An 18443-nucleotide genomic window follows, 5' to 3' on the forward strand; every position below is an offset into this window, starting at 1 on the left:
GTTGTTCATAGGGTGATATCAGACTACTCAAAACCTTGGCCAACTGTGAGGCATATGTTGAATATTTTATATAGCCTCTATCAGTTTCTTTGAAGTGCTCTTTGTGGCTTGCTTTCAGCAACATGTTTAGGGTGGAACAAATGAGTGCATCAGAAACAGCACTGTAAACTTTGGGTTCTCTTGCTCATTTTAGCCCTCAGGCATTAGTACCAATAATGAAATACGAATGGAGGATTTCCACTGTCATAACAACTCAGACCTTTTGTCAAGCTCGTCATTCTCCAGACAGTCTCAACAGCAGCCCTGCATTTACAGTGAAAAGATTGTTGGAAATAAATGGAGGAGTAAAGGAATTAAATTAGAGTTTGTTAGCAATTATGAGTCACAGCCAATAGAGGCTGCACAACTCATTCGACATTATTCCACTCTCCACAGGAGTCCTGTGTTCACAGTCGTGAGCCCCTCAGGAAAACCTGTACTCTTCATACCATCACTGGACTGTTACATTTGAAATTCAACACAGGCGTGACTGGGTTTTATACACTGACACTGTGCTGACCGGCGCTTTCCTGCTGTGAGAGGATATTGTTAAAGCTACTGACCACTGATCAACGTGTGGCTTTGTTTCTAGAGAAATAGTTTGCTTTATCACAAAGTGGATAGCAAAGGGTTTCTACATTGGCAAAGTTTTATAATGGGAGCTCCAGGTGTAAGTGACAATTAAAGGTCAACATTTTGGGAAATAATTGCATGTTAAACTATTTATTGAAATGATGCATAAAGTGTATAAACTCTTGTTGTGTTAATAGGCACACACTGGACATCATGATTTGAACATATGTTTTGGCATTGTCAGACTGGACAGGTGGGACCAAGCAGGTACGGAAAAGTCAATAAACATTTCCCATTGGGATAGTTTGGAGGGTGGTTCCAATAACAGTACAAGCTTTAGAGTCACATCTCACAGATGGATATACTAAAAATATGAATTTATGAGTAGCAGCTTTTATAAAGCTGAAAGAGAAGGTAACTATTTCCTATTTGGCAAGATACCCAACATTTTACAGGCCAGCATCTGAGCCTCTCCTGTTCCTGACATAACAACTTTGATAAAAAAAATGATTGTCAAATCCATTTCAATTTGAACACAGAACAAGGAAAGATTAAACCAAAGTTATGTTCATTAAAATCTCAGCAGACATGTGGGGTCATTACTCTAGTATCCTCCGGCAGCACTGCACCAATACCAGGTTGTTACTGACAATACCAACTGTGAGGGCGTAAATCAAAGTACTGGCTGGTACAAGGTGCCGAAGGGGTTAACTTAACTATCAACAACTGATTACTTAAAAAAACGATTTGTACAGATCCCTTATTCTTTAAAAAAGATTGGCGGAGGCGTGTGGCGCAGTGGGTTAGTGCGTTGGTGTTCGGATCAGGGGAGCACAGGTTCAAACCCCACTGCAGTCAGCATGTCGTTGTGTCCCTGGGCAAGACACTTCACCCCAAATTGCTCCTGTGGGGATTGCCCACAGTATTGAGTATGTAAGTCGCTTTTGATAAAAGCGTCTAAAAGTGACATGTAATGTAATGCATATGACTTGTCAAATATGTCAGGGAAATAGAAAAGGAAAATATTAGACACTACTTAATCTTAGCCTGACAGTTTATCTGTATCAGCAGCCCTACAATGGAGATTCTATACGTTTCTTATTGATTTGTATCTCTGGCTTCTGAGTGAAACCTCATCCATTTAATAATATGGGAAGGTCAAACCACAGATGTAGTGGATGCATAAGAACATGTTTGAATGAATGCATTGTTTGTTTGTGAGGGCCAGATGCACATTAAAGGCATCATGTAGAGAATACATCCACATGAAATGCTCATCGATTTAGGTGTGAAGAATATCAGTGACTATAATCTTTTTGGAAGTAAAATGGAAAGAGGTAATGATTAGCCCCGGAGGGAAATACACCTGGCTTTATAATAGTCAGTGGGGTGAATTATATTGTTGACATGCTGTGGCTGATGGACACCTTACTTGTTAGACAAAGGGTTTAATGTTTTACGGTGTTTCCTTATCAGCTCCTGTTACCCGACTGAAAGTAAGAAAGTAAAACATATCTATGTGATTTCTGTCAAACATTATTTTTAAAGAACTGGTTTTTAGTTGATGTTGTTAGCAGCAAACACCTTGTTGGTGCTGCATTCAAACTAAATGGAAAGGAATCAGAAACAAAGCTAATGTGTTTTATTTTCTTCGTATAGCCAAACCTTGGACAGAGGCTATGAAAAATAGACCCAAGTCAATGCTGTTCCAATATTCATTAAACTAATCATTACATTCTTTGACAGAGGTGAACATGGGTGTTGAAAGCCAACGCACTTCTAATTTGTACTTATTTGCTGCCAATTTATCATTTCAAATTGAACAGGTTTGGCAAACTCTTGAAAAAGTATTGATGAGCAGTCGAACATGTCTGAGGGAGAGACCATGTTGGTCAAATGCAAATGCAGGAGCTGTGCTGAAACTTTAAATCTCCCACCTGCAGTGCGACACATTAAGAAAAGGCTTCTCACATAAAGCAGGCTACATACAATCACAATAAGCGCCCCTCAAGGATCCCAAAAGATAGCAGACACGCTGTGTGTTACAGCTATGTTTTGTTTGATGGTGTGTGTCATTTAGATAAGGTTTGTGCCTCTTATGTATTGTACATTAAAGTCAAAGTTTCAATTTCTAAAAAACATTTAAAAAGCTGGTAAACTTTTATAGACATTTTTAGAAGAATTACTGCAGTTCTGAAGACATTTTCAGAAACTTTAGAGAGTCTTCTAACCATCTAGAAAAACACGTATCCCACCCACAGCACCATACAAATATGTCTTATTTTGTTTCCAGAGTTGCAATTATTATTCCTAATCAAACAGAGATAGTAGCCAGAATGTCTTTGCTGAATGTGTATATCATGAAACAAAATGACAGATTTATATTGCTATGTTGATGTGTCTTACATAGAAAATAATAGATGAACATTATGGTTGTATTGAGTAAAGACTCATGACATGTATGAAATGTTAGGAAAAGTAGTTGCAAATTGAAATGCAAATTGGGTTGAAGATCTTTTTATGGTGCAACAGATAACATATTTTCTTTCCATCCAGATGGTCACAGAGTCTTCAAGGATTCTGGAGACACATTCAGAACAGCGTTGTTAAACAGCCATCTGGGTTTTTCAAAGACTGTTGGGTAGGTTTTTATCTCGTGAAATCGTATTCTTAGCTCTGTCTCTGATGTAATGAACAGCACCCACTTGGGTTGGGTGCACCTCTAACTACACAAATCACTGTTTCCATTCTGCCAAAATACACAGAGCGGCACAAGAGAGTGGAGCAGAGTTCATATTTAGCCATGGTTTAGTACTGGTACTGGTATGGACCATCTAGTCTGAGATGATAAAACACACGGTGGAAGTATGTTGCACTGGTTCAGCTTACATATCAAATACACACATTCAATAAAAGCAGAACAATTTGAAGCATTTGTAGTCACTGTGACACAAAACTCCAGCTGTTTGCCACTAAAATCCCAACATGTAACATGCATTGAAAGAATAATTAAGCTTTAACAGGCATTTTCCTATTAAATTAAAGTGTCAATCTTTAGACATCTTGACAGTAATGCTACACTGCCAATGACTCATAGGTAGTCATTTATCTTTCTGTATCCTAGGGCTGTCATAACCTCATAAATAATAAGATCTGGTTCTGCATTATTTGTTGTCATAACCATTTGCTATGTGTTGGCTACCTAGTGCACAATGCTCTCATTGCTGAAGGTAAATTAATCATGAGGGCATACTGTTTGCTCACTGTGTCTCAGAGCATGACTGTATCATCATTTTCATGGGTTGTATGAACTACAGCTTTTTTCAGGTTTGTAATGGACTTTTGATTTATATCGATTTTCATTACTTGATGATTTAAATTGTTTGGAAAGACTGCATGAAGTAGCTTTTAGCACTTTGTAATATAAAGTACATGATGGTGGATGTACCGCGCTTCACTAATTTGGTTGTTAGACAGGAAACAATGAGACAATAATGTAGAAGTGGCTCATTTTCTAGCTTGTTGAAAACATAGGAAATGTTTGGAGCTGCGTTCAACACAATTCATTATTTCTTGCAATTCTGAATGTTCGTCAGTTATGGTCATTAGTTGAGGATGTTGTCAAAGCTATTATGGTTATATAATAAATAAACATTGCATTGCTTTGCGGAGCAGAAGGCTATGGTGACTTTCTTTGCTTGATCGAGTCCCATATGGGCTCAGATTTAGCTCTTTGACTGCCATGAATAAAATATCCTATAGAACTGCCTATAGGGAAACCACTTCTGAGTATGGATATATATAGCATATTATGTCCCCATTCATATTAATAGGCACATTCATAAAATGCAGCAACTCATTTTAATTAAGATGAAAGTCTCATATCTACAGTCTCAGCACTGCCGCCGTCTCATTGTTTCTCACACTCGCAAGTTCTTTGTAGGGGAAGATTCAGACGGTGTGTGGGGGCCCTGATCTTAGGAAACCTATTTCCATCAGCCACATGATATACTGTCTCTCTCTCACTCTCTAACCGTCTTAATCAAGAAATCAAGATATGACAGAGAAATGAAACCTGCTTCTTAGTGGATAAACTGAGTGCTTTTTTACATAGACAAAGCTAAACATTATTATTGGTTTACAATTTTACAGTAGCTGAACATCCGAACAGCTCCACATTGTATATTACAATCACTTTGTAATTTAACGACATAAATCAGGCAGGATAGATTTTTTTGAATTTTAGCCTTGGATGTAGGTTTGTAGCATGAAGAAATGTACCCATGCACCTTGGATGGAAGGTTAAAAATGGTAAGAAGTGAGAGACTGTATGCAGGTGTGGCAAATCCAAGACGCAGCTGTGTGTGTCCCCCCCCCCCCCCCCCCACTACACACACACACACAATACAGACAGGCTACTATGTGTGATTAAACTGATCATATGGGTTGGATTTGTGTTGAAGTTATTCTGATTGTCTTGTAATAGGAAAATGGAGGAGTTTTTATATTTAACTGCAAACATAATGGAAATATTATCACTCAAGTCACTCATACATGTTAATATGTCTGGGCTCAGTGTCTGGATTCCTCAGAGGGATGCAACGGCACTGTTTTAGCAGAAATCTCCCTCTTTCTGTGCTGTATAGTGGTGAGAAACAATTTCCACTAGCTGCTGCATATTGATTTGATTTGAGTACTGATGAATGAATGAGGCAGCTATGCGTTACAGTCCTGTAATGACGCTGTCTGATGGTAGCACTGTCACCCTACAAAACGTCAGAAAGGTAATTTCCTAGGATGACTCTGTATTTACTGGTTTTCATGTCGAGACAAGTTCAGGAAATTAACATGTAGTAGAGGCGAGTGAGGCATTCAACGTGAGAGATCAAGAGCCCTTTGAATCATTTACATTTCTAATGTATCACGTGAAACTATGGGGGGCATATCTTTTCAGATCCATTCCGAAATACTCATATTTAGGCTACTTGATCGCTATGAGGAGAAAAATGTCGCTCATTCAGTAATGATACTTAGCCACTGATGCCTGAGGACAGACACCGTGAAAACGGGCGTAAAAATTCCTATTGAACGCTATATTTACGAATGATTGATTCTACATCGAAAGCGTTGCATATTAAATTTGACTTCGACCCAAATTAACGTTGAGTAATAGGGTGGTGCCGCTACCAAAAAGCAGAAACGGGTCTCCAAAGGGGGTTGGTGAATTGTGTTGACAGGGATATAGAAATAAATAATTAAGCACCCATTCACGTCTATCTGAACGCAGTCGGCTGATCCTATAGCCTATGAACACTCCACACTGTACCGATGCACCGTACACTGCACAGTAGCCTCCCTGATTTCTCTCCACAGTTTGCCGGAGAAGAGTCCTAGCTATCGTGGCTACCTGTTAATCCCCGGGCCGGGTGCAGCCCCACTTCCTCCGGCTGGCGCTCCATTGCTCGGCTTGATGAGCTGTCCAGAGTCCGGTGGTGCTGAAATGGAAGCCGGAGCCCCTGCTGCAGGCACGGCGGGGCCGGGCTGTCCCGCCTGTCCCTCCCCTTCCATACTGGCCTCGTTCCCCATCGCCTCGGGATAGGTCTCGACGGAGAGAAACGATGTTGTAGACGGTTCTACAGCTGTGGTGGAAACTCAGATGAAACTCAGCGCTGCTCCCCTTCCGCCATCATCACCTACAATTCAGCATCCCGCACGGAGCACGCGCACTGACGGAGAGAGCGAGGGAGCGCGCTGACGCAATGGGTGGGAACTTGAGAGGCTCGTACGTGCGCGTTCACGACGCTCGGTTATCTCAAGCCACCACGCAAATACCTCTGAGTCGCTCTATGGCACATGACTGGAGAGACCACTGGGACCTCCCCGATTTAACCCGGGTCTTTCCCTCATATGGACCATTTGTTTTGTAACCTAAGCGACAGAAACATCATACATCGTTACTGCGTGTTTTGAAATGGGATAATCCTTTATCTCGTTTGTATATATTTAGCATTTTCTGTAAAGAAAAAGGTATTGAGCGTAGCCTACATTATTTGCACACTACGGGTTTTTTTTTTTAAATCGATAAATTTAATCGATAAGTCAACTGACAGACAATGAATAAACAATTGTTTTGATAATCAATTACAAATAATCGTTTGTCATTTAAGCAAAAAGGCCAATAGGTTGAACCACGGAAATGTAATAGACCTATTGCTGGTTTTCTTAATCTTATACGATACCAAACTGAATACTTAAATGCAAAACATTATTCCAAAAACACTTAGAATACTACAATATTTACATCAAAATACACATGTACATTACAGCCATGGTGCCAAATGACAAGACCTTTGCAGAAAAAGTCAATTTTATTGTGAAAGGCTCTTTACAGCGTAATGATGGTCACTGAATGACTGCTCTCCCTAGTGTACACCAACTGTCACTACAATAAAACATTTTACTCAGGTTTAATAAAGCTATAGTCTAGCTAACCTCCTAGATAAATGTAGTAATATCTTTGTACAGTGACATGTTTTACTATTAGGTGGAATCCTACAATACATTCACTACAAATATACATTTCAACCATTGTAGTCATTATCACTTCAAAAAAAGAAATCTGGATTATAGCAAGATATTTTCGTTGACTTTATTGTAGTATGAACTCGCAAGCACAAAGAACAACTGACCTCAGAGGTGAGCCAATTAACAGATACATATGTACAAAAACACACAAGTGCACACATTCAACTTCTATTCACTCACTTTGAGTTCCCATTTCTGGTACAAAAATAACAATAGCTTCTTTTTCATTCACAGGACCTCTAGAGATGTTCATACACGGCTAGAAAGCCTCAGTTTAAAGGACATTCCGATGAAAAGAATAAACCTTAATGCATCATGACGTCTTCTTCAGTTTAAAAATTCTCCATGAAACAAGTGATAAAAAATATGCTTTTTATGTTGTATAGTAAATTACCAACAGGGAGGACATTATAACTGAAATGCTAGGGATGGATAACACATGGCCTTTTTCTTTCAAAACATTCAGTACGTTATTGGCACCATAAAGAAATCTAGTATGGCATAAAGTTTAGGAAATATCGTCTTATTTTTTACCAAATTGTAATAATGATAAGTTGTGCAGATTTGAGGACTTTGGAGATCATCTTCCAATAACAATGGATAAAAAAGCATTCAGATGCCCCATTGGGAACATGCCTTTTATCATATTTACAAGTGTCAAAAGCAGTGGCACAAGAAGAAGAACATTTACATTGAGATTAAAATGGTAGTACATACAGTATATACATAAATTATAAAATAACTGACCTTGGTAACATGGTCGATTTGATGAAGAAGATGAGGTTCTGGCTAAAATACAACACTAGACGGCCTTTATGAGAGTTTCAGGAGGGCAACAAGCTCATTTTCTCTGGGGTGATTGCTCACAGAGAAACTTTCTTATAGAAGTTATGATTGTTTGTAGTTATTGGCGCTTGGCTTTGTACGGTCGGGAGCGTTTCCTGCGATCAGGCTTCCTCTGTTTGTGCAAGCGGCCAATACTCACTCCCTGCCGTCGACGCACAGAGATGTTTTGCTCCACAAGGCTGGCCAGCATGCCTGCAGAAGATACCCAGTCAGAATGAATGAATGAATGAGCCAAGAAATGATACAAATGCAAACACAACAACAGATTTGAGCATTTAACTAAGGTTTGCATATGTATGGTGGTTAAAAATGTGATTTATTTGTAGTCTTCTCTATTTTCTATTTGGAAGGGACATGTACCTGTGTGTTGTAACATCAATGTTTTCCTTTTAAACAGAACAACACATATACATGTATTTGTAAATGTGTCCTTTTATGTATTTCAGGTGGATAAATGCATGTTAACACTCAGAATCCTAAAGTTGCAATAGACGTCTTTTTTCTTTAACTTATTATTATTATGAAGTGCATGTTGATTGGACAATGTGGCAATAGATAGCACCACCATTTGCGTTTAGATTGGTTCACTGTAAGCCTCACTTTCACACTTAAATGATGTCTCACAACGGTAACAAAGCCTTGTGGCAAAACAACATGGAAAACAGCTCTTTTACAGTAAAGGTAGTTATTAATAGCACCGGAATTTGCTCAAATTCGCCAGATGACGTTGTACATTCATTGGCATATCGGCACTGTCCCCTGCGCTAACAGTAATTGTTGTGAAGCGTATGCGTCAGGACAGTTTTTTTTTTTTCAAGTTTGATGTTCTGTTCAGTTTTATACCTTTGATCCACTGTTTACACTCCACTGAACACTACTAGCCATTTAAATGTGCCATTCATCAGCATTAACAGGAAGGTTAGACTTCCATTGGACAGTTTTGTACTGTTCGTTTTGTAAAATACTGCTAATGATGCATGCAGTTTCCCGAAAGGTTCTTTAGGTTTCCAGTGAATTCCTGTGTTACATTTTCCCACTATAACAAGGAGAGTTTTTAGTTTGATCCCAGTTGTCAGCTTGTGTGTTGTAGCCAAGCTGTAAGCAGCTAACGCTGAGAAAGAGTGAAGAAAATAAGAACAATGAGACTTACCTTCTTGGGCCAGCATTGATATAAAGGTGCAGATGAACTCATCGTAATTATGGGTCCTCCTTTGATCATCAATCTGATCAATGAAAACAAAACATTTGAATTAAATGTCAATTAAAATAACATCTCACCAAATACATTGGATTTGTTTCAGGTAATCAAAACCTACTTTGTATTTCTTTCTCTTTTCTACTTCCTCCTTTAGATACACCTCATAGTTGGCAATGTCAGCCTCCACACACTTGAGCAGTGCAAGCAACTCCTGCAAGAGACAGGATAAGATAAAATACAATGTTTGTTTGTTAAATATTTCCAGTATACCGCCTTAGAAACAGCTGCCTAATTGGCAGTAGAAGCAAATATGTGAGAGTGTGCCAGGTACATACTACAGTGCATCATAACAGTACAGGACTTACTTTAGGAGAGTACTTATCCCCAGGGGGCTTGCTGTCTGCAGCTATTTCCGCAGCGTTGAGCTTCTCCTTGCTAGGCTTTACATCTGCTCCATCTTTGCTCCCCTCTTCCTTCACCACCACAGACGATCCCTCATCTCCTTCCTTGTCTCCGGCTGAGAGCTCTGCTTTTACTTTGTCTTTTATCTTCTCAGGGGTGCAAGGCCGCTTTGTTCCATCAGAAGCCAGATCTGCTGCACAGACAGACAGTAATTCAAGTCAAGTAAGCAGATCATTTCTGAATAAAAGTAAGGTATGTTATACCGATAAGTGATAATGTATCGATTTTGTGCCCAATCGTTATTGATAATAAACAGTTGATCAAAGCAATACATTTCTCATGGTGTGAGGAGAAAGTAGAGTTGGCAGCTTCACACTTTTTAGTTGCATTCAGAGTCAGCATTTGACGAGACAGTGACATAGTTGAATGCAAAGAAGAATGGCAAGCTATTTCATCATGTTTTTCTCTGTATTCCTCAAAAACGTATGAGCCGTTACATTTGATTGTTTTTCATGGATTTGTAGCACGTAGCATCCCAGAATATGAGTTCAGAGGAGGACATGATCAACGATGTTTAGCTGCCGAAGATATTCAATGTTCTTCATTTGAGACAGAGTATAAATGGCGGTAGAAATAAAGTGGAGCGTTACAGAAGCTGCTTGACAATAGCTGTGCGAGAGGACAAGGCTGACAGGGAAGCTCATGGCATCTGAATCTCGAGGACAATGCATCCTGGTACATGGAGGCAGTACATGTACCAGCTGCTCCTGGAGCTGGAGAACTCAGCGTCCTCTGTCAAAACTCACTGAGGAATGAATTGCTTCAATTGACAACATTCCCCATTAACTCTGACTGGACATCCACAAAATAAATGGCACATTCTCCCTTTACGGCCACCCCAAACTGTTCACTTCTATTGTCTTAAATGATTGATATGCTCCGACTGTACCATAAATATCAAGTGATAGACTAAAACGCTGACTTCAGCAGAGGCTGTTAGAGCACCTTTGTAAATAACACAGGCGACAGTAACGACCTCTTGTACTCACCAGATGGAGGGAGAGCGAAGATGACTCCGTCCTCCTGCAGCTGTAGCAGAGCAGCGCTGACAGAGGGACCCAGCTCTCTCACAGCACGGTTGTGTCTGGAGTCTAGCCTCAGCATCTCATCTTCTCCGAACAGCACACGAGACAGATGGGATGCGACTGGACTTGATGGGCGCGTGGCAGCCTGGGAGCGAGCGGGTGAGCGCAGCGGGGAGTTGAAGGCGCTGCCAATCTCAGAGGCCGTGTCAGTGCTTTCGTTGCTGGGTGTGGGGGACGGCTGTGAAGCAGATGTGATGCAAATGCCCCCTGTGCGCCCTTCTGTGCGGACAGACAGGGGTGTGTTAAGGGCATCCTTCCTTTGGACCTCCTTCTTCAGTTTCTCAGCTAATACAGTGAGGGCAATCTGGCTCTCCATCCCAGTGACTACCCGTACTGGTCGTGATCGCAGACTTGCCTTCCGTCTAAACCTAAAAGACAGCAGATTTAAAGGTCACCTATTATGCAAAATCCACTTGTTCATGTCTTGTATACATCAACATGTGTCCCCTCTGTGTAAAGAGATTCTGAAAGTTTCCGGAAAAAAGATTCACTCTCTTTTTGTCCAGATCCATTTATATAAAAACCTGTCGGAAAATGAGCTGATCAAATTTTGGCCAGTTTATGATGTCAAAAAGTTTTTTTGGCTTGTGTAACCATTAGCCAATCACCAACCAAGGTAACCCCCCCCCCCCCCCCCCCCACCTTATTAACTGAATCTCCTCCTAGAGCACCATTGTGTTATTTTTAACCAAATCTCTCTCAGAGGGGAGGGGCTCCTTATTTTCATCTAAGGTAGCAGACAGAGAATCAGCACTTTTGAAACAGGGCTGAAACAGAGGGGATTATGGGTAATGCTGCAATGAGCTGTTTGGTGTTTGGAGCCAAAAACTTCAGAGACATGTTTTGTATATATCTGGGACCTGTAGTATTTTGAGGAAAAACAGTATAACAGGGTACCTTTAAAACAAAAAGCAGAAACATTTATTTAAAGAAATGTTGCTTCTTTCGGTGGGGTCATAACCACAAACAAAGAAAGCAAGTATACCCATATACACATTACAATGCTAACCTGGTTGTGCCTGCAGTTACTTCCTCCTCTTCATCCGCATCGTCGTCTTCATCGTCTGTGTAAGGGGGTTTGGGGGGAACTGCCACTCGAGAGCGACCAACTACAGCAGCAAGATCCTCTTCTTCCTGTTCATTCGAAAATTCTCATTAAAGCTCAAAATGATTCAAAATGTGAGCTGCAACAACAGAAATGTAGAACGCCAACGCCGACGGAGCCCCGTGCCCCCACTGAATTCAAGGTGTTTTAAAAAAAAAAAAATTATAATAATTTGTTTATATACTTTTTTTTATATATATTTATATATATATATATATATATATATATATATATATATATATACACCAAATTGCACCAAATTGCAACTAATCTACAATCTACAAAAAACTGCTGTCGGTCCAGCACTCTACTGTCACTTTTCACATTGAACATGTGCTCTTTTATTAAATAAACTAAACGCTTTCATTTTAAGTTGTGAGTTTAGTATTTTTGACCCTAAGAAACACTGATGCTTTAATCAATAACAATAATCCACAGCTCCTCTCTCTGCTCCAGAGTATTTAAAAAACAATCCCCCCCCCCGCTCAGGCAGCACCCCCCCAAAGCAGTACACCTAGGGAAAAACTGCAATGACAATAAAAGGCTTTAACTTAACTTGTAACTTTAATGAGCAATGGAGAGTGATTGAGCCTCAGAAAGCTGGATAGGGAGAATCATTCTTTATTCATACAGAAGTGAGAGAAGCAACACACGCAGTGACTGTCCCTAGGTCAGATCTGAGAGACAGAAAGAAATGTGTGACTTCCGGAGCTGCTAGGAGTGTGGAATAGTAATCTTCTCACATAACAATGTAACACCTGCCTGTTATAGCGAGGGGAGATAGGGTGTCGTATGCTGTGAACATTAAAGCCTTGATACATTCCATTGAGTTGTCTTGACAAGACTAGAAAGATATCAGCAGGAGTGTGTGGCTCAGTGGCTTAGTGCACTGGTCTTCAGATCAAGGGGGTTACTGGTTCAATCCCCATGTCGTTGTGTGCTTGGGAAAGACACTTCACCCCAAATTGCTCCTGTAGGGATTGCCCACTGTATTAAGTGCATGTAAGTCGCTTTGGGTAAAAGCGTCTAACAAGTGACATGTAATGTAATAAAATGCAAATATTTAAATCATGTATTTTTCTTTAGAAATGATACAGGGCAATGTGAAATACATATTTAAAAAAAAAACTGCTGTCGGTCCAGCACTCAACAAGAGCTAAAAATATTTAGTAAATTGGGGAAATCAAAAGATAAATAATCAGCAACTATTCCAAAATCTAATTAATTTCAACGCATAACCGAATGAATACTCTGGGGACTTATGATGAACATTTGTCTCCCCTATTTTCCGGATCTTGTGAAGCAGCAATAATGAGAAAGATAATTGGTATTATAACTGATGATGAAAATAATCATTAGTTGCAGCTCTGAAACCCTAAGTGCACATTAGGACCAAAGCGTCTGAAAAAGATCTTTAGACGCCTATATTGGTGGAGAAAGTGAACAACACCAGTTACAAACCTGCTCAAAGATTGTTGGTTAACCACGTCAGAGACTTTATGACTCAGCCTATCATAACAACCTAATAAGGCTGTCCAACAACATCATCTCTGACCCAAACCATGTTCTGAACAGCGAATATGAACTGCTACCATCGAATCGGAGATACGGGGTCCCGCCATACAATAAAGTCAGACTGAAGCATCCTTTGTGCATCAGTCAATCCTCACAGTAAATACAGAGTAAAAATACCTAATGCTGTTCCCGTCCTCTCACCTGCATTGGAGACTTGGCATAGTTGTGGTTGTCCAGGAAGGCCGGCAGCCGCTGAGCGACGGGGTTGGGACTGGTGACCCCTCCTCCTGAGGGGGCTGCAGGTTTACCCATGACCTTAGAGGTTCCTGAAGGGTTAGCAGCATCTTTAGACCGAGCTCCAGACTCATTAACTGAATCTAAAATGAGGGTAATTGTTTTACAGTTGAATGTTTATAATGAGCCCCTACACCATTTACAAGATGTGCTTTAACAAACACTCGGGGAATAAAGCGGATATAAGTACCCGGATCAGCCCCCTGGGATGTTACTGGCTCTGCATCTGACTCTTTCTTGATCGCAGCGGTGCCATCGTCCTCCTGCTGCTTCTTGTCTTGTGCAAGATCAGGCTGATTGAGCCGGATCATCTGAAGACAACATACGAAATACATTTTAAGCATATTCAACAAGGTCAGTAGACATGACAGAGGAGCTCCTGCTAGCCCACATACCGCCTTTACAGAGTATCACTTGGACAAAGACAAAGAATATTAGGAACATTAAATTAGGACTTTAAAACAAGTGTCAAATACGACTTGCTAAAGCAGAGGTTATAACAATACATCCAAGTGTATTCATGTTAGCCTCTGATGAGACTTGCAGCAGTCCCTGACCTTCTGCAGACCCTCCAGAACAGTCTGTCGATTCCTCTTAAGAATTTCAAGTTTGGACTCATACTTCATCCTGCGGTCAGGCACCACTGCCATCAGGTTGAAGCGAATGTCATGGTACGGCTCACTGAGAAAGAGCAGAGCAGCAGCATGAGAATGAAGCCCTGGAGGTGTGTGTAGAAGGTGAATAATCACTGCTCGGCTAACGGGCTCTGGACTCACCCGGCAGTGGCCAGTCCAATCCTCTCCATGATGACCCGCCGAGCTTTATCGGTCCATTCCTCCTCCTCTCCCCAGGGCCCTACAATAGAGAGAAATATTATACTCATTTTAGGAAGCAAAATCCCAAACATTAAATGTATTAACACATTTTATAGCAGATTTGTTATAAAGCTGTTTTATCCAGTGAGGAATTAGACCTTATTTTTGGATACTGACGTGGTTTAAATGATGATAAAACAAAAATAAGTGAAGTAAATACTTTAAAAAGGAGAATTAATCGGACAAATTATTCTAGGAAATTCTGTTTAAACCATATGCATACCTTTTAATACAACATTCAGTGGTTCCACTGCAGCTAAACTGCTTTAAATCAGTGTGAAAAGAACAGGACTTCTGTATTTCTGTCAGTGTTTACTCTCACCGTGATCAATGGGGTAAGCTTTTAGTCCATCGAGCTCAAAGAGGCGGTCTTTGATGGGCACATAGCTAACGAAGTGGAAGGCCTCCATGGTCCGCACTGCACTGATCCCATTCTGTTTCTCCGGTAAGTGCCTGGGCTCCGGTCTCCATAGAAACACAGAAAGAGAGCTTAAGAAACTGACACATCTTCCACAGTATGGTAGACCAATCACAGGCCATTTTTCTCTCTCACACAATCAGCGACACCTGAACATTTCAAAAGGAACTTCTGACTGAGACCTGACCTACCTGGCATGGCTGTTATGTGCTCTGGCAAGCTCTGGGGCATTTCCAATTGCGTAGCCTTTACTCTACAAAAAGAAATACAAAGTTAAACATGACAGTAGGAGAGGAGGAAGAAGAGGTGGAGAGAGCAAAAGTTGAAAAACGGTCATGCCAGTCAAGACCTTTGAAATTGAGAAAGAAGGAATATTTTAACAAGAGTGATTTAAATTGTTGAGAGATTCAGAAACTAGGTAAATGTATTTAACAAGATATTTTTGGTCATAGAATTGACTCTGTTCCTATAATACTGTATATTAAGTTGTGGTTTGTCAACTTACTTTTAGGAATAACAGTAAAATCCAAAACAAATCCGAGAGCTGAAAACTCTAAATATAAAGCACCACATGAAATGACACTTAACATAACAGATACTGTGTATGAGTGGGCGTGAGAAACATCTTACCTCTGGACTAAAGCCTTTGGTGAAAGCCTTCATGCGACTAATGGTGGTGCCGAGCTCAACGCCACTGCAGTTCAGAAGCACGCTCAACAAAGCGTGGGTGGCACATGAATTTGGTATCAGCTAGACAAAAAAAGACAAGAATAAACAAGAGTCAAATTAAGAATGTGCATGTAATTAACGATGAGACAGGGCATTGCTACAATCAATTAGGTTAGGGTTGCAAATTCCTGGAAGAAGGAAATATCTTATGATGTCTTAGCAGTACTTTGGATGTTTGATTCCACTGTGCATTCATTACATTTGATTTACTTATGACATGTTATACATTACATAACAATTGTCTCCACATTTGTCCTAACTCACAAAGAACCTCAATCAACCGGCTACAAAAATTGAAGAAAAATGTTCATACGATTTATTAAAATAATATTTGCATTTACTTAATTGGCAGAACTAATACTGAAGATTTTAGGACTTCAAATACAGGCCAGTGGCTCATTAATAAGAAGACTTCATATACCAGGAAAAACAACATGAACTACCAACATGTTTGATCACAGAAACACTTACCTGGTGAGCAAAGAACATATCATTCACAATGTCCTCGTCAATGACAGAGGTCTCATCCACCAAAGTGTTAACTTTCCTCCTGGATCGACGTTCCTCGATCCACTTGAACAAGAAGATGAAGCCATAGACAGGACTGCAAGAAATAAAAAACGTTTCACATGGTGTTGCTACAGTCCGAAGATAAACGCTGTTTAAATCAAGACATGAAACTTGGAATAGCCACATGTCTACATGTCAGATTTTTATATTTGTGTCTCTCTTTCTGTCTGTGGACAGTTTTTGTCACTCTTTTCTCTTCACCAAACCTATTTGAATAGAACGGATTGGTAACAGGAAACATACCTTGGACACTTGCTTTGCAGATCATAGATTTCCTCTACTTGGACACCCTTGACCCCTGGAAAACACAAACAACCACACAAAGGGAAACCTTTTAATTGGATTGAATAGCCCCTTGAATGGAACTAGTTCTTGTAAACATGACTATTCACATGAAAGCGACATAAGATATCCGGCTACTGTAAATGAGCTACTCACCAAAATCTTCAACCAGCAAAGTGAAGAGTCCTGAAATCAAAAAAACATTGTATTGTTTATTTTAGAGTAAAATAAATGTAAAGTATTTTTTCTTTTAATGCATTTTCTTTGACGATCCGTCTTACATAAAACATATAGGTAATCGTGCAGTCTTAGTCTAAGCTAAGGCACTTTCCTCCTTTTTCTGTGTTTAATAGACATTTCTGAAGACACTGGGTAACAAGCCCTAAAATGTGAATCTCCATCTGATTGGAACAACCGGCCCAGTTAAATAACTCTAGATCCATTATCTTCTTTTATCTTGTTGTGGATTTGTCTTACTTATCTTCAAGACAATATATATATTCATATAATGAATATGGCTTCGTTCATGACAGTGCACATTTACTGTATGTATTGAGGCTTTTGTCTGCGTATGTGCACTTGTTTTATTTTAAGATAAGATAAGATAAGATGGACTTTTACTAATCCCCGTGGGGAAATTCAGTAGTTTAACAGCAACAGGGTACGATTGAAAAACAGGACAGCACAGATTCACACAGATTAATCAAAGTAAGGATAAAATCAAAAAATGGTAAATAACTATAAAATAAGAAATGAATTAAAATGAACATATACATATTTAGTCATGTGTACATATTATATTCTGTATTATCTGGATATTAATGTTAAGGATCCCTTTGTAGACCAAAATGGATTAAAATGGTGAAACAAAATGGTTAAACAAAATGCTTAAAGATTTCTAATAACAAGTCGAAAATAATTTGGATTCAGTCACATAGAATAACCCCCAAAAACGAATAAAAGGTCAAGTTTAATATTTGTTCTCATAACGTTAACTTACTCCTCATATTTATCCTTTGGAAAGTCAATAAAGTGAAGCAACATGCACAACACAATACAAAAACATCTTTTATTTTACTATGTTTTAAGCTTGTAATGCATTTTAAGTTGTTCTCTAATGTCAGTGAAGCTGTTGAAGAAGCTGAAGTGTCCCTCTGGTTTAGTGTTGAAGCTAACGACAGCTAGCTGTGTTTCGAGCTGTCTCACCTGGATCACTCTCCAGCTCCAGCCAGCCTTTGTTCATCTTCCTCTGTGTGCACAGCAGACTATTATTTACGATGTTTTCCAGTCCATGTCCGAGAGAGGGGTAATAACAACCTTAAACGATAATCCGGTATCCATTCACGAGACAACTGTGGAGCTCAAGATAAACACAATAGACAGAATTGGCCGCCTACAATCTACGTCATCAAGAAACGACGGGAGTCACACACAACACAGCCCCCCTGCAACTTCCTGTAGTCAGAACTACAAAACTGATAACATCGGAACATTATTTTTAATAATGAATGGTGTACACAAATATTAAAAGTAGGTTAAACGATGAGATATGTTTTTAGTTATTCATCAAATCACGATTTAGTGTCGGGGATTGGTGTCAGGGCATACACAATAACAAATAAACACGCTGTTTTCTCATTTATATTAGAAAATAGTACAAAATAAATAAAAACAACAGAGAAAATCAGGTTATTTTGTAAAAAAAAATGTTTTCAGATGTTCAGAATGTTTTGTGTTTTTAAAGATACAGTTTGTGCTGTTTTTTAAATGTAATATAAGAAAGTATTCTATCAATATAAAATGTGGCTAAAATAGTCAGACAGTTAGTCAAATGTTTTGCAATGATGGATTATTTAGGAATGTTAAA

The 18443-nt window shown here is 39.5% G+C and overlaps 2 protein-coding genes across 5 annotated transcripts in view; both read right to left on the reverse strand.

The window, feature by feature from the left end:
• Positions 1 to 6358, reverse strand: part of bsnb (bassoon (presynaptic cytomatrix protein) b) — a 57648-nt gene extending 51290 nt beyond the window's left edge. For both annotated transcript variants that reach the window (XM_079683406.1, XM_079683407.1), the window contains exon 1: positions 6020 to 6358. In XM_079683406.1, coding sequence (XP_079539532.1) covers positions 6020 to 6198 — 179 coding nt within the window. In that variant the 5' untranslated portion in view covers positions 6199 to 6358. The remainder of the gene's footprint in view (positions 1 to 6019) is intronic.
• An 889-nt stretch (positions 6359 to 7247) lies between these two features.
• Positions 7248 to 17980, reverse strand: bap1 (BRCA1 associated deubiquitinase 1). 3 transcript variants are annotated; one of them, XM_079683142.1, is made up of 17 exons: positions 17783 to 17980; positions 16733 to 16762; positions 16538 to 16592; positions 16196 to 16328; positions 15626 to 15745; positions 15187 to 15248; positions 14900 to 15042; positions 14479 to 14557; positions 14260 to 14383; positions 13893 to 14013; positions 13610 to 13785; positions 11798 to 11922; positions 10693 to 11156; positions 9607 to 9833; positions 9360 to 9452; positions 9194 to 9266; positions 7248 to 8235 (listed from the first exon to the last, which is right to left on the reverse strand). In XM_079683142.1, exons 1-17 carry the CDS (start codon positions 17817 to 17819, stop codon positions 8102 to 8104), a joined length of 2196 nt encoding a protein of 731 aa, XP_079539268.1. In that variant the 5' UTR covers positions 17820 to 17980; the 3' UTR covers positions 7248 to 8101. The 3 variants fall into 3 exon arrangements, with proteins under 3 accessions (XP_079539268.1, XP_079539269.1, XP_079539267.1); XM_079683143.1 differs by having other exon boundaries at positions 9607 to 9836; positions 13610 to 13734; positions 17783 to 17979; XM_079683141.1 differs by having other exon boundaries at positions 9607 to 9836; positions 17783 to 17979.
• Positions 17981 to 18443: the final 463 nt, after the last annotated feature.

The sequence above is a fragment of the Notothenia rossii genome (genome assembly GCF_949606895.1).
Source record: "Notothenia rossii genome assembly, chromosome: 5".
Taxonomy (NCBI): Eukaryota; Metazoa; Chordata; class Actinopteri; order Perciformes; family Nototheniidae; genus Notothenia; species Notothenia rossii.

What these genes read in the sequence shown, in the direction of transcription:
- bap1 (XM_079683141.1), bottom strand. Translation starts at nt 17,819, where the DNA reads ATGAACAAAGGCTGGCTGGAGCTGGAGAGTGATCCAG. An exon ending in TTTGCTGGTTGAAGATTTTG is followed by an intron (nt 16,593 to 16,732) that starts GTGAGTAGCTCA and finishes TGTGTTTTCCAG; the next exon opens with GGGTCAAGGGTGTCCAAGTA. An exon ending in AAAAGAGAAAGAAATACAAA is followed by an intron (nt 9,267 to 9,359) that starts GTAGGTTTTGAT and finishes TTCATTGATCAG; the next exon opens with ATTGATGATCAAAGGAGGAC.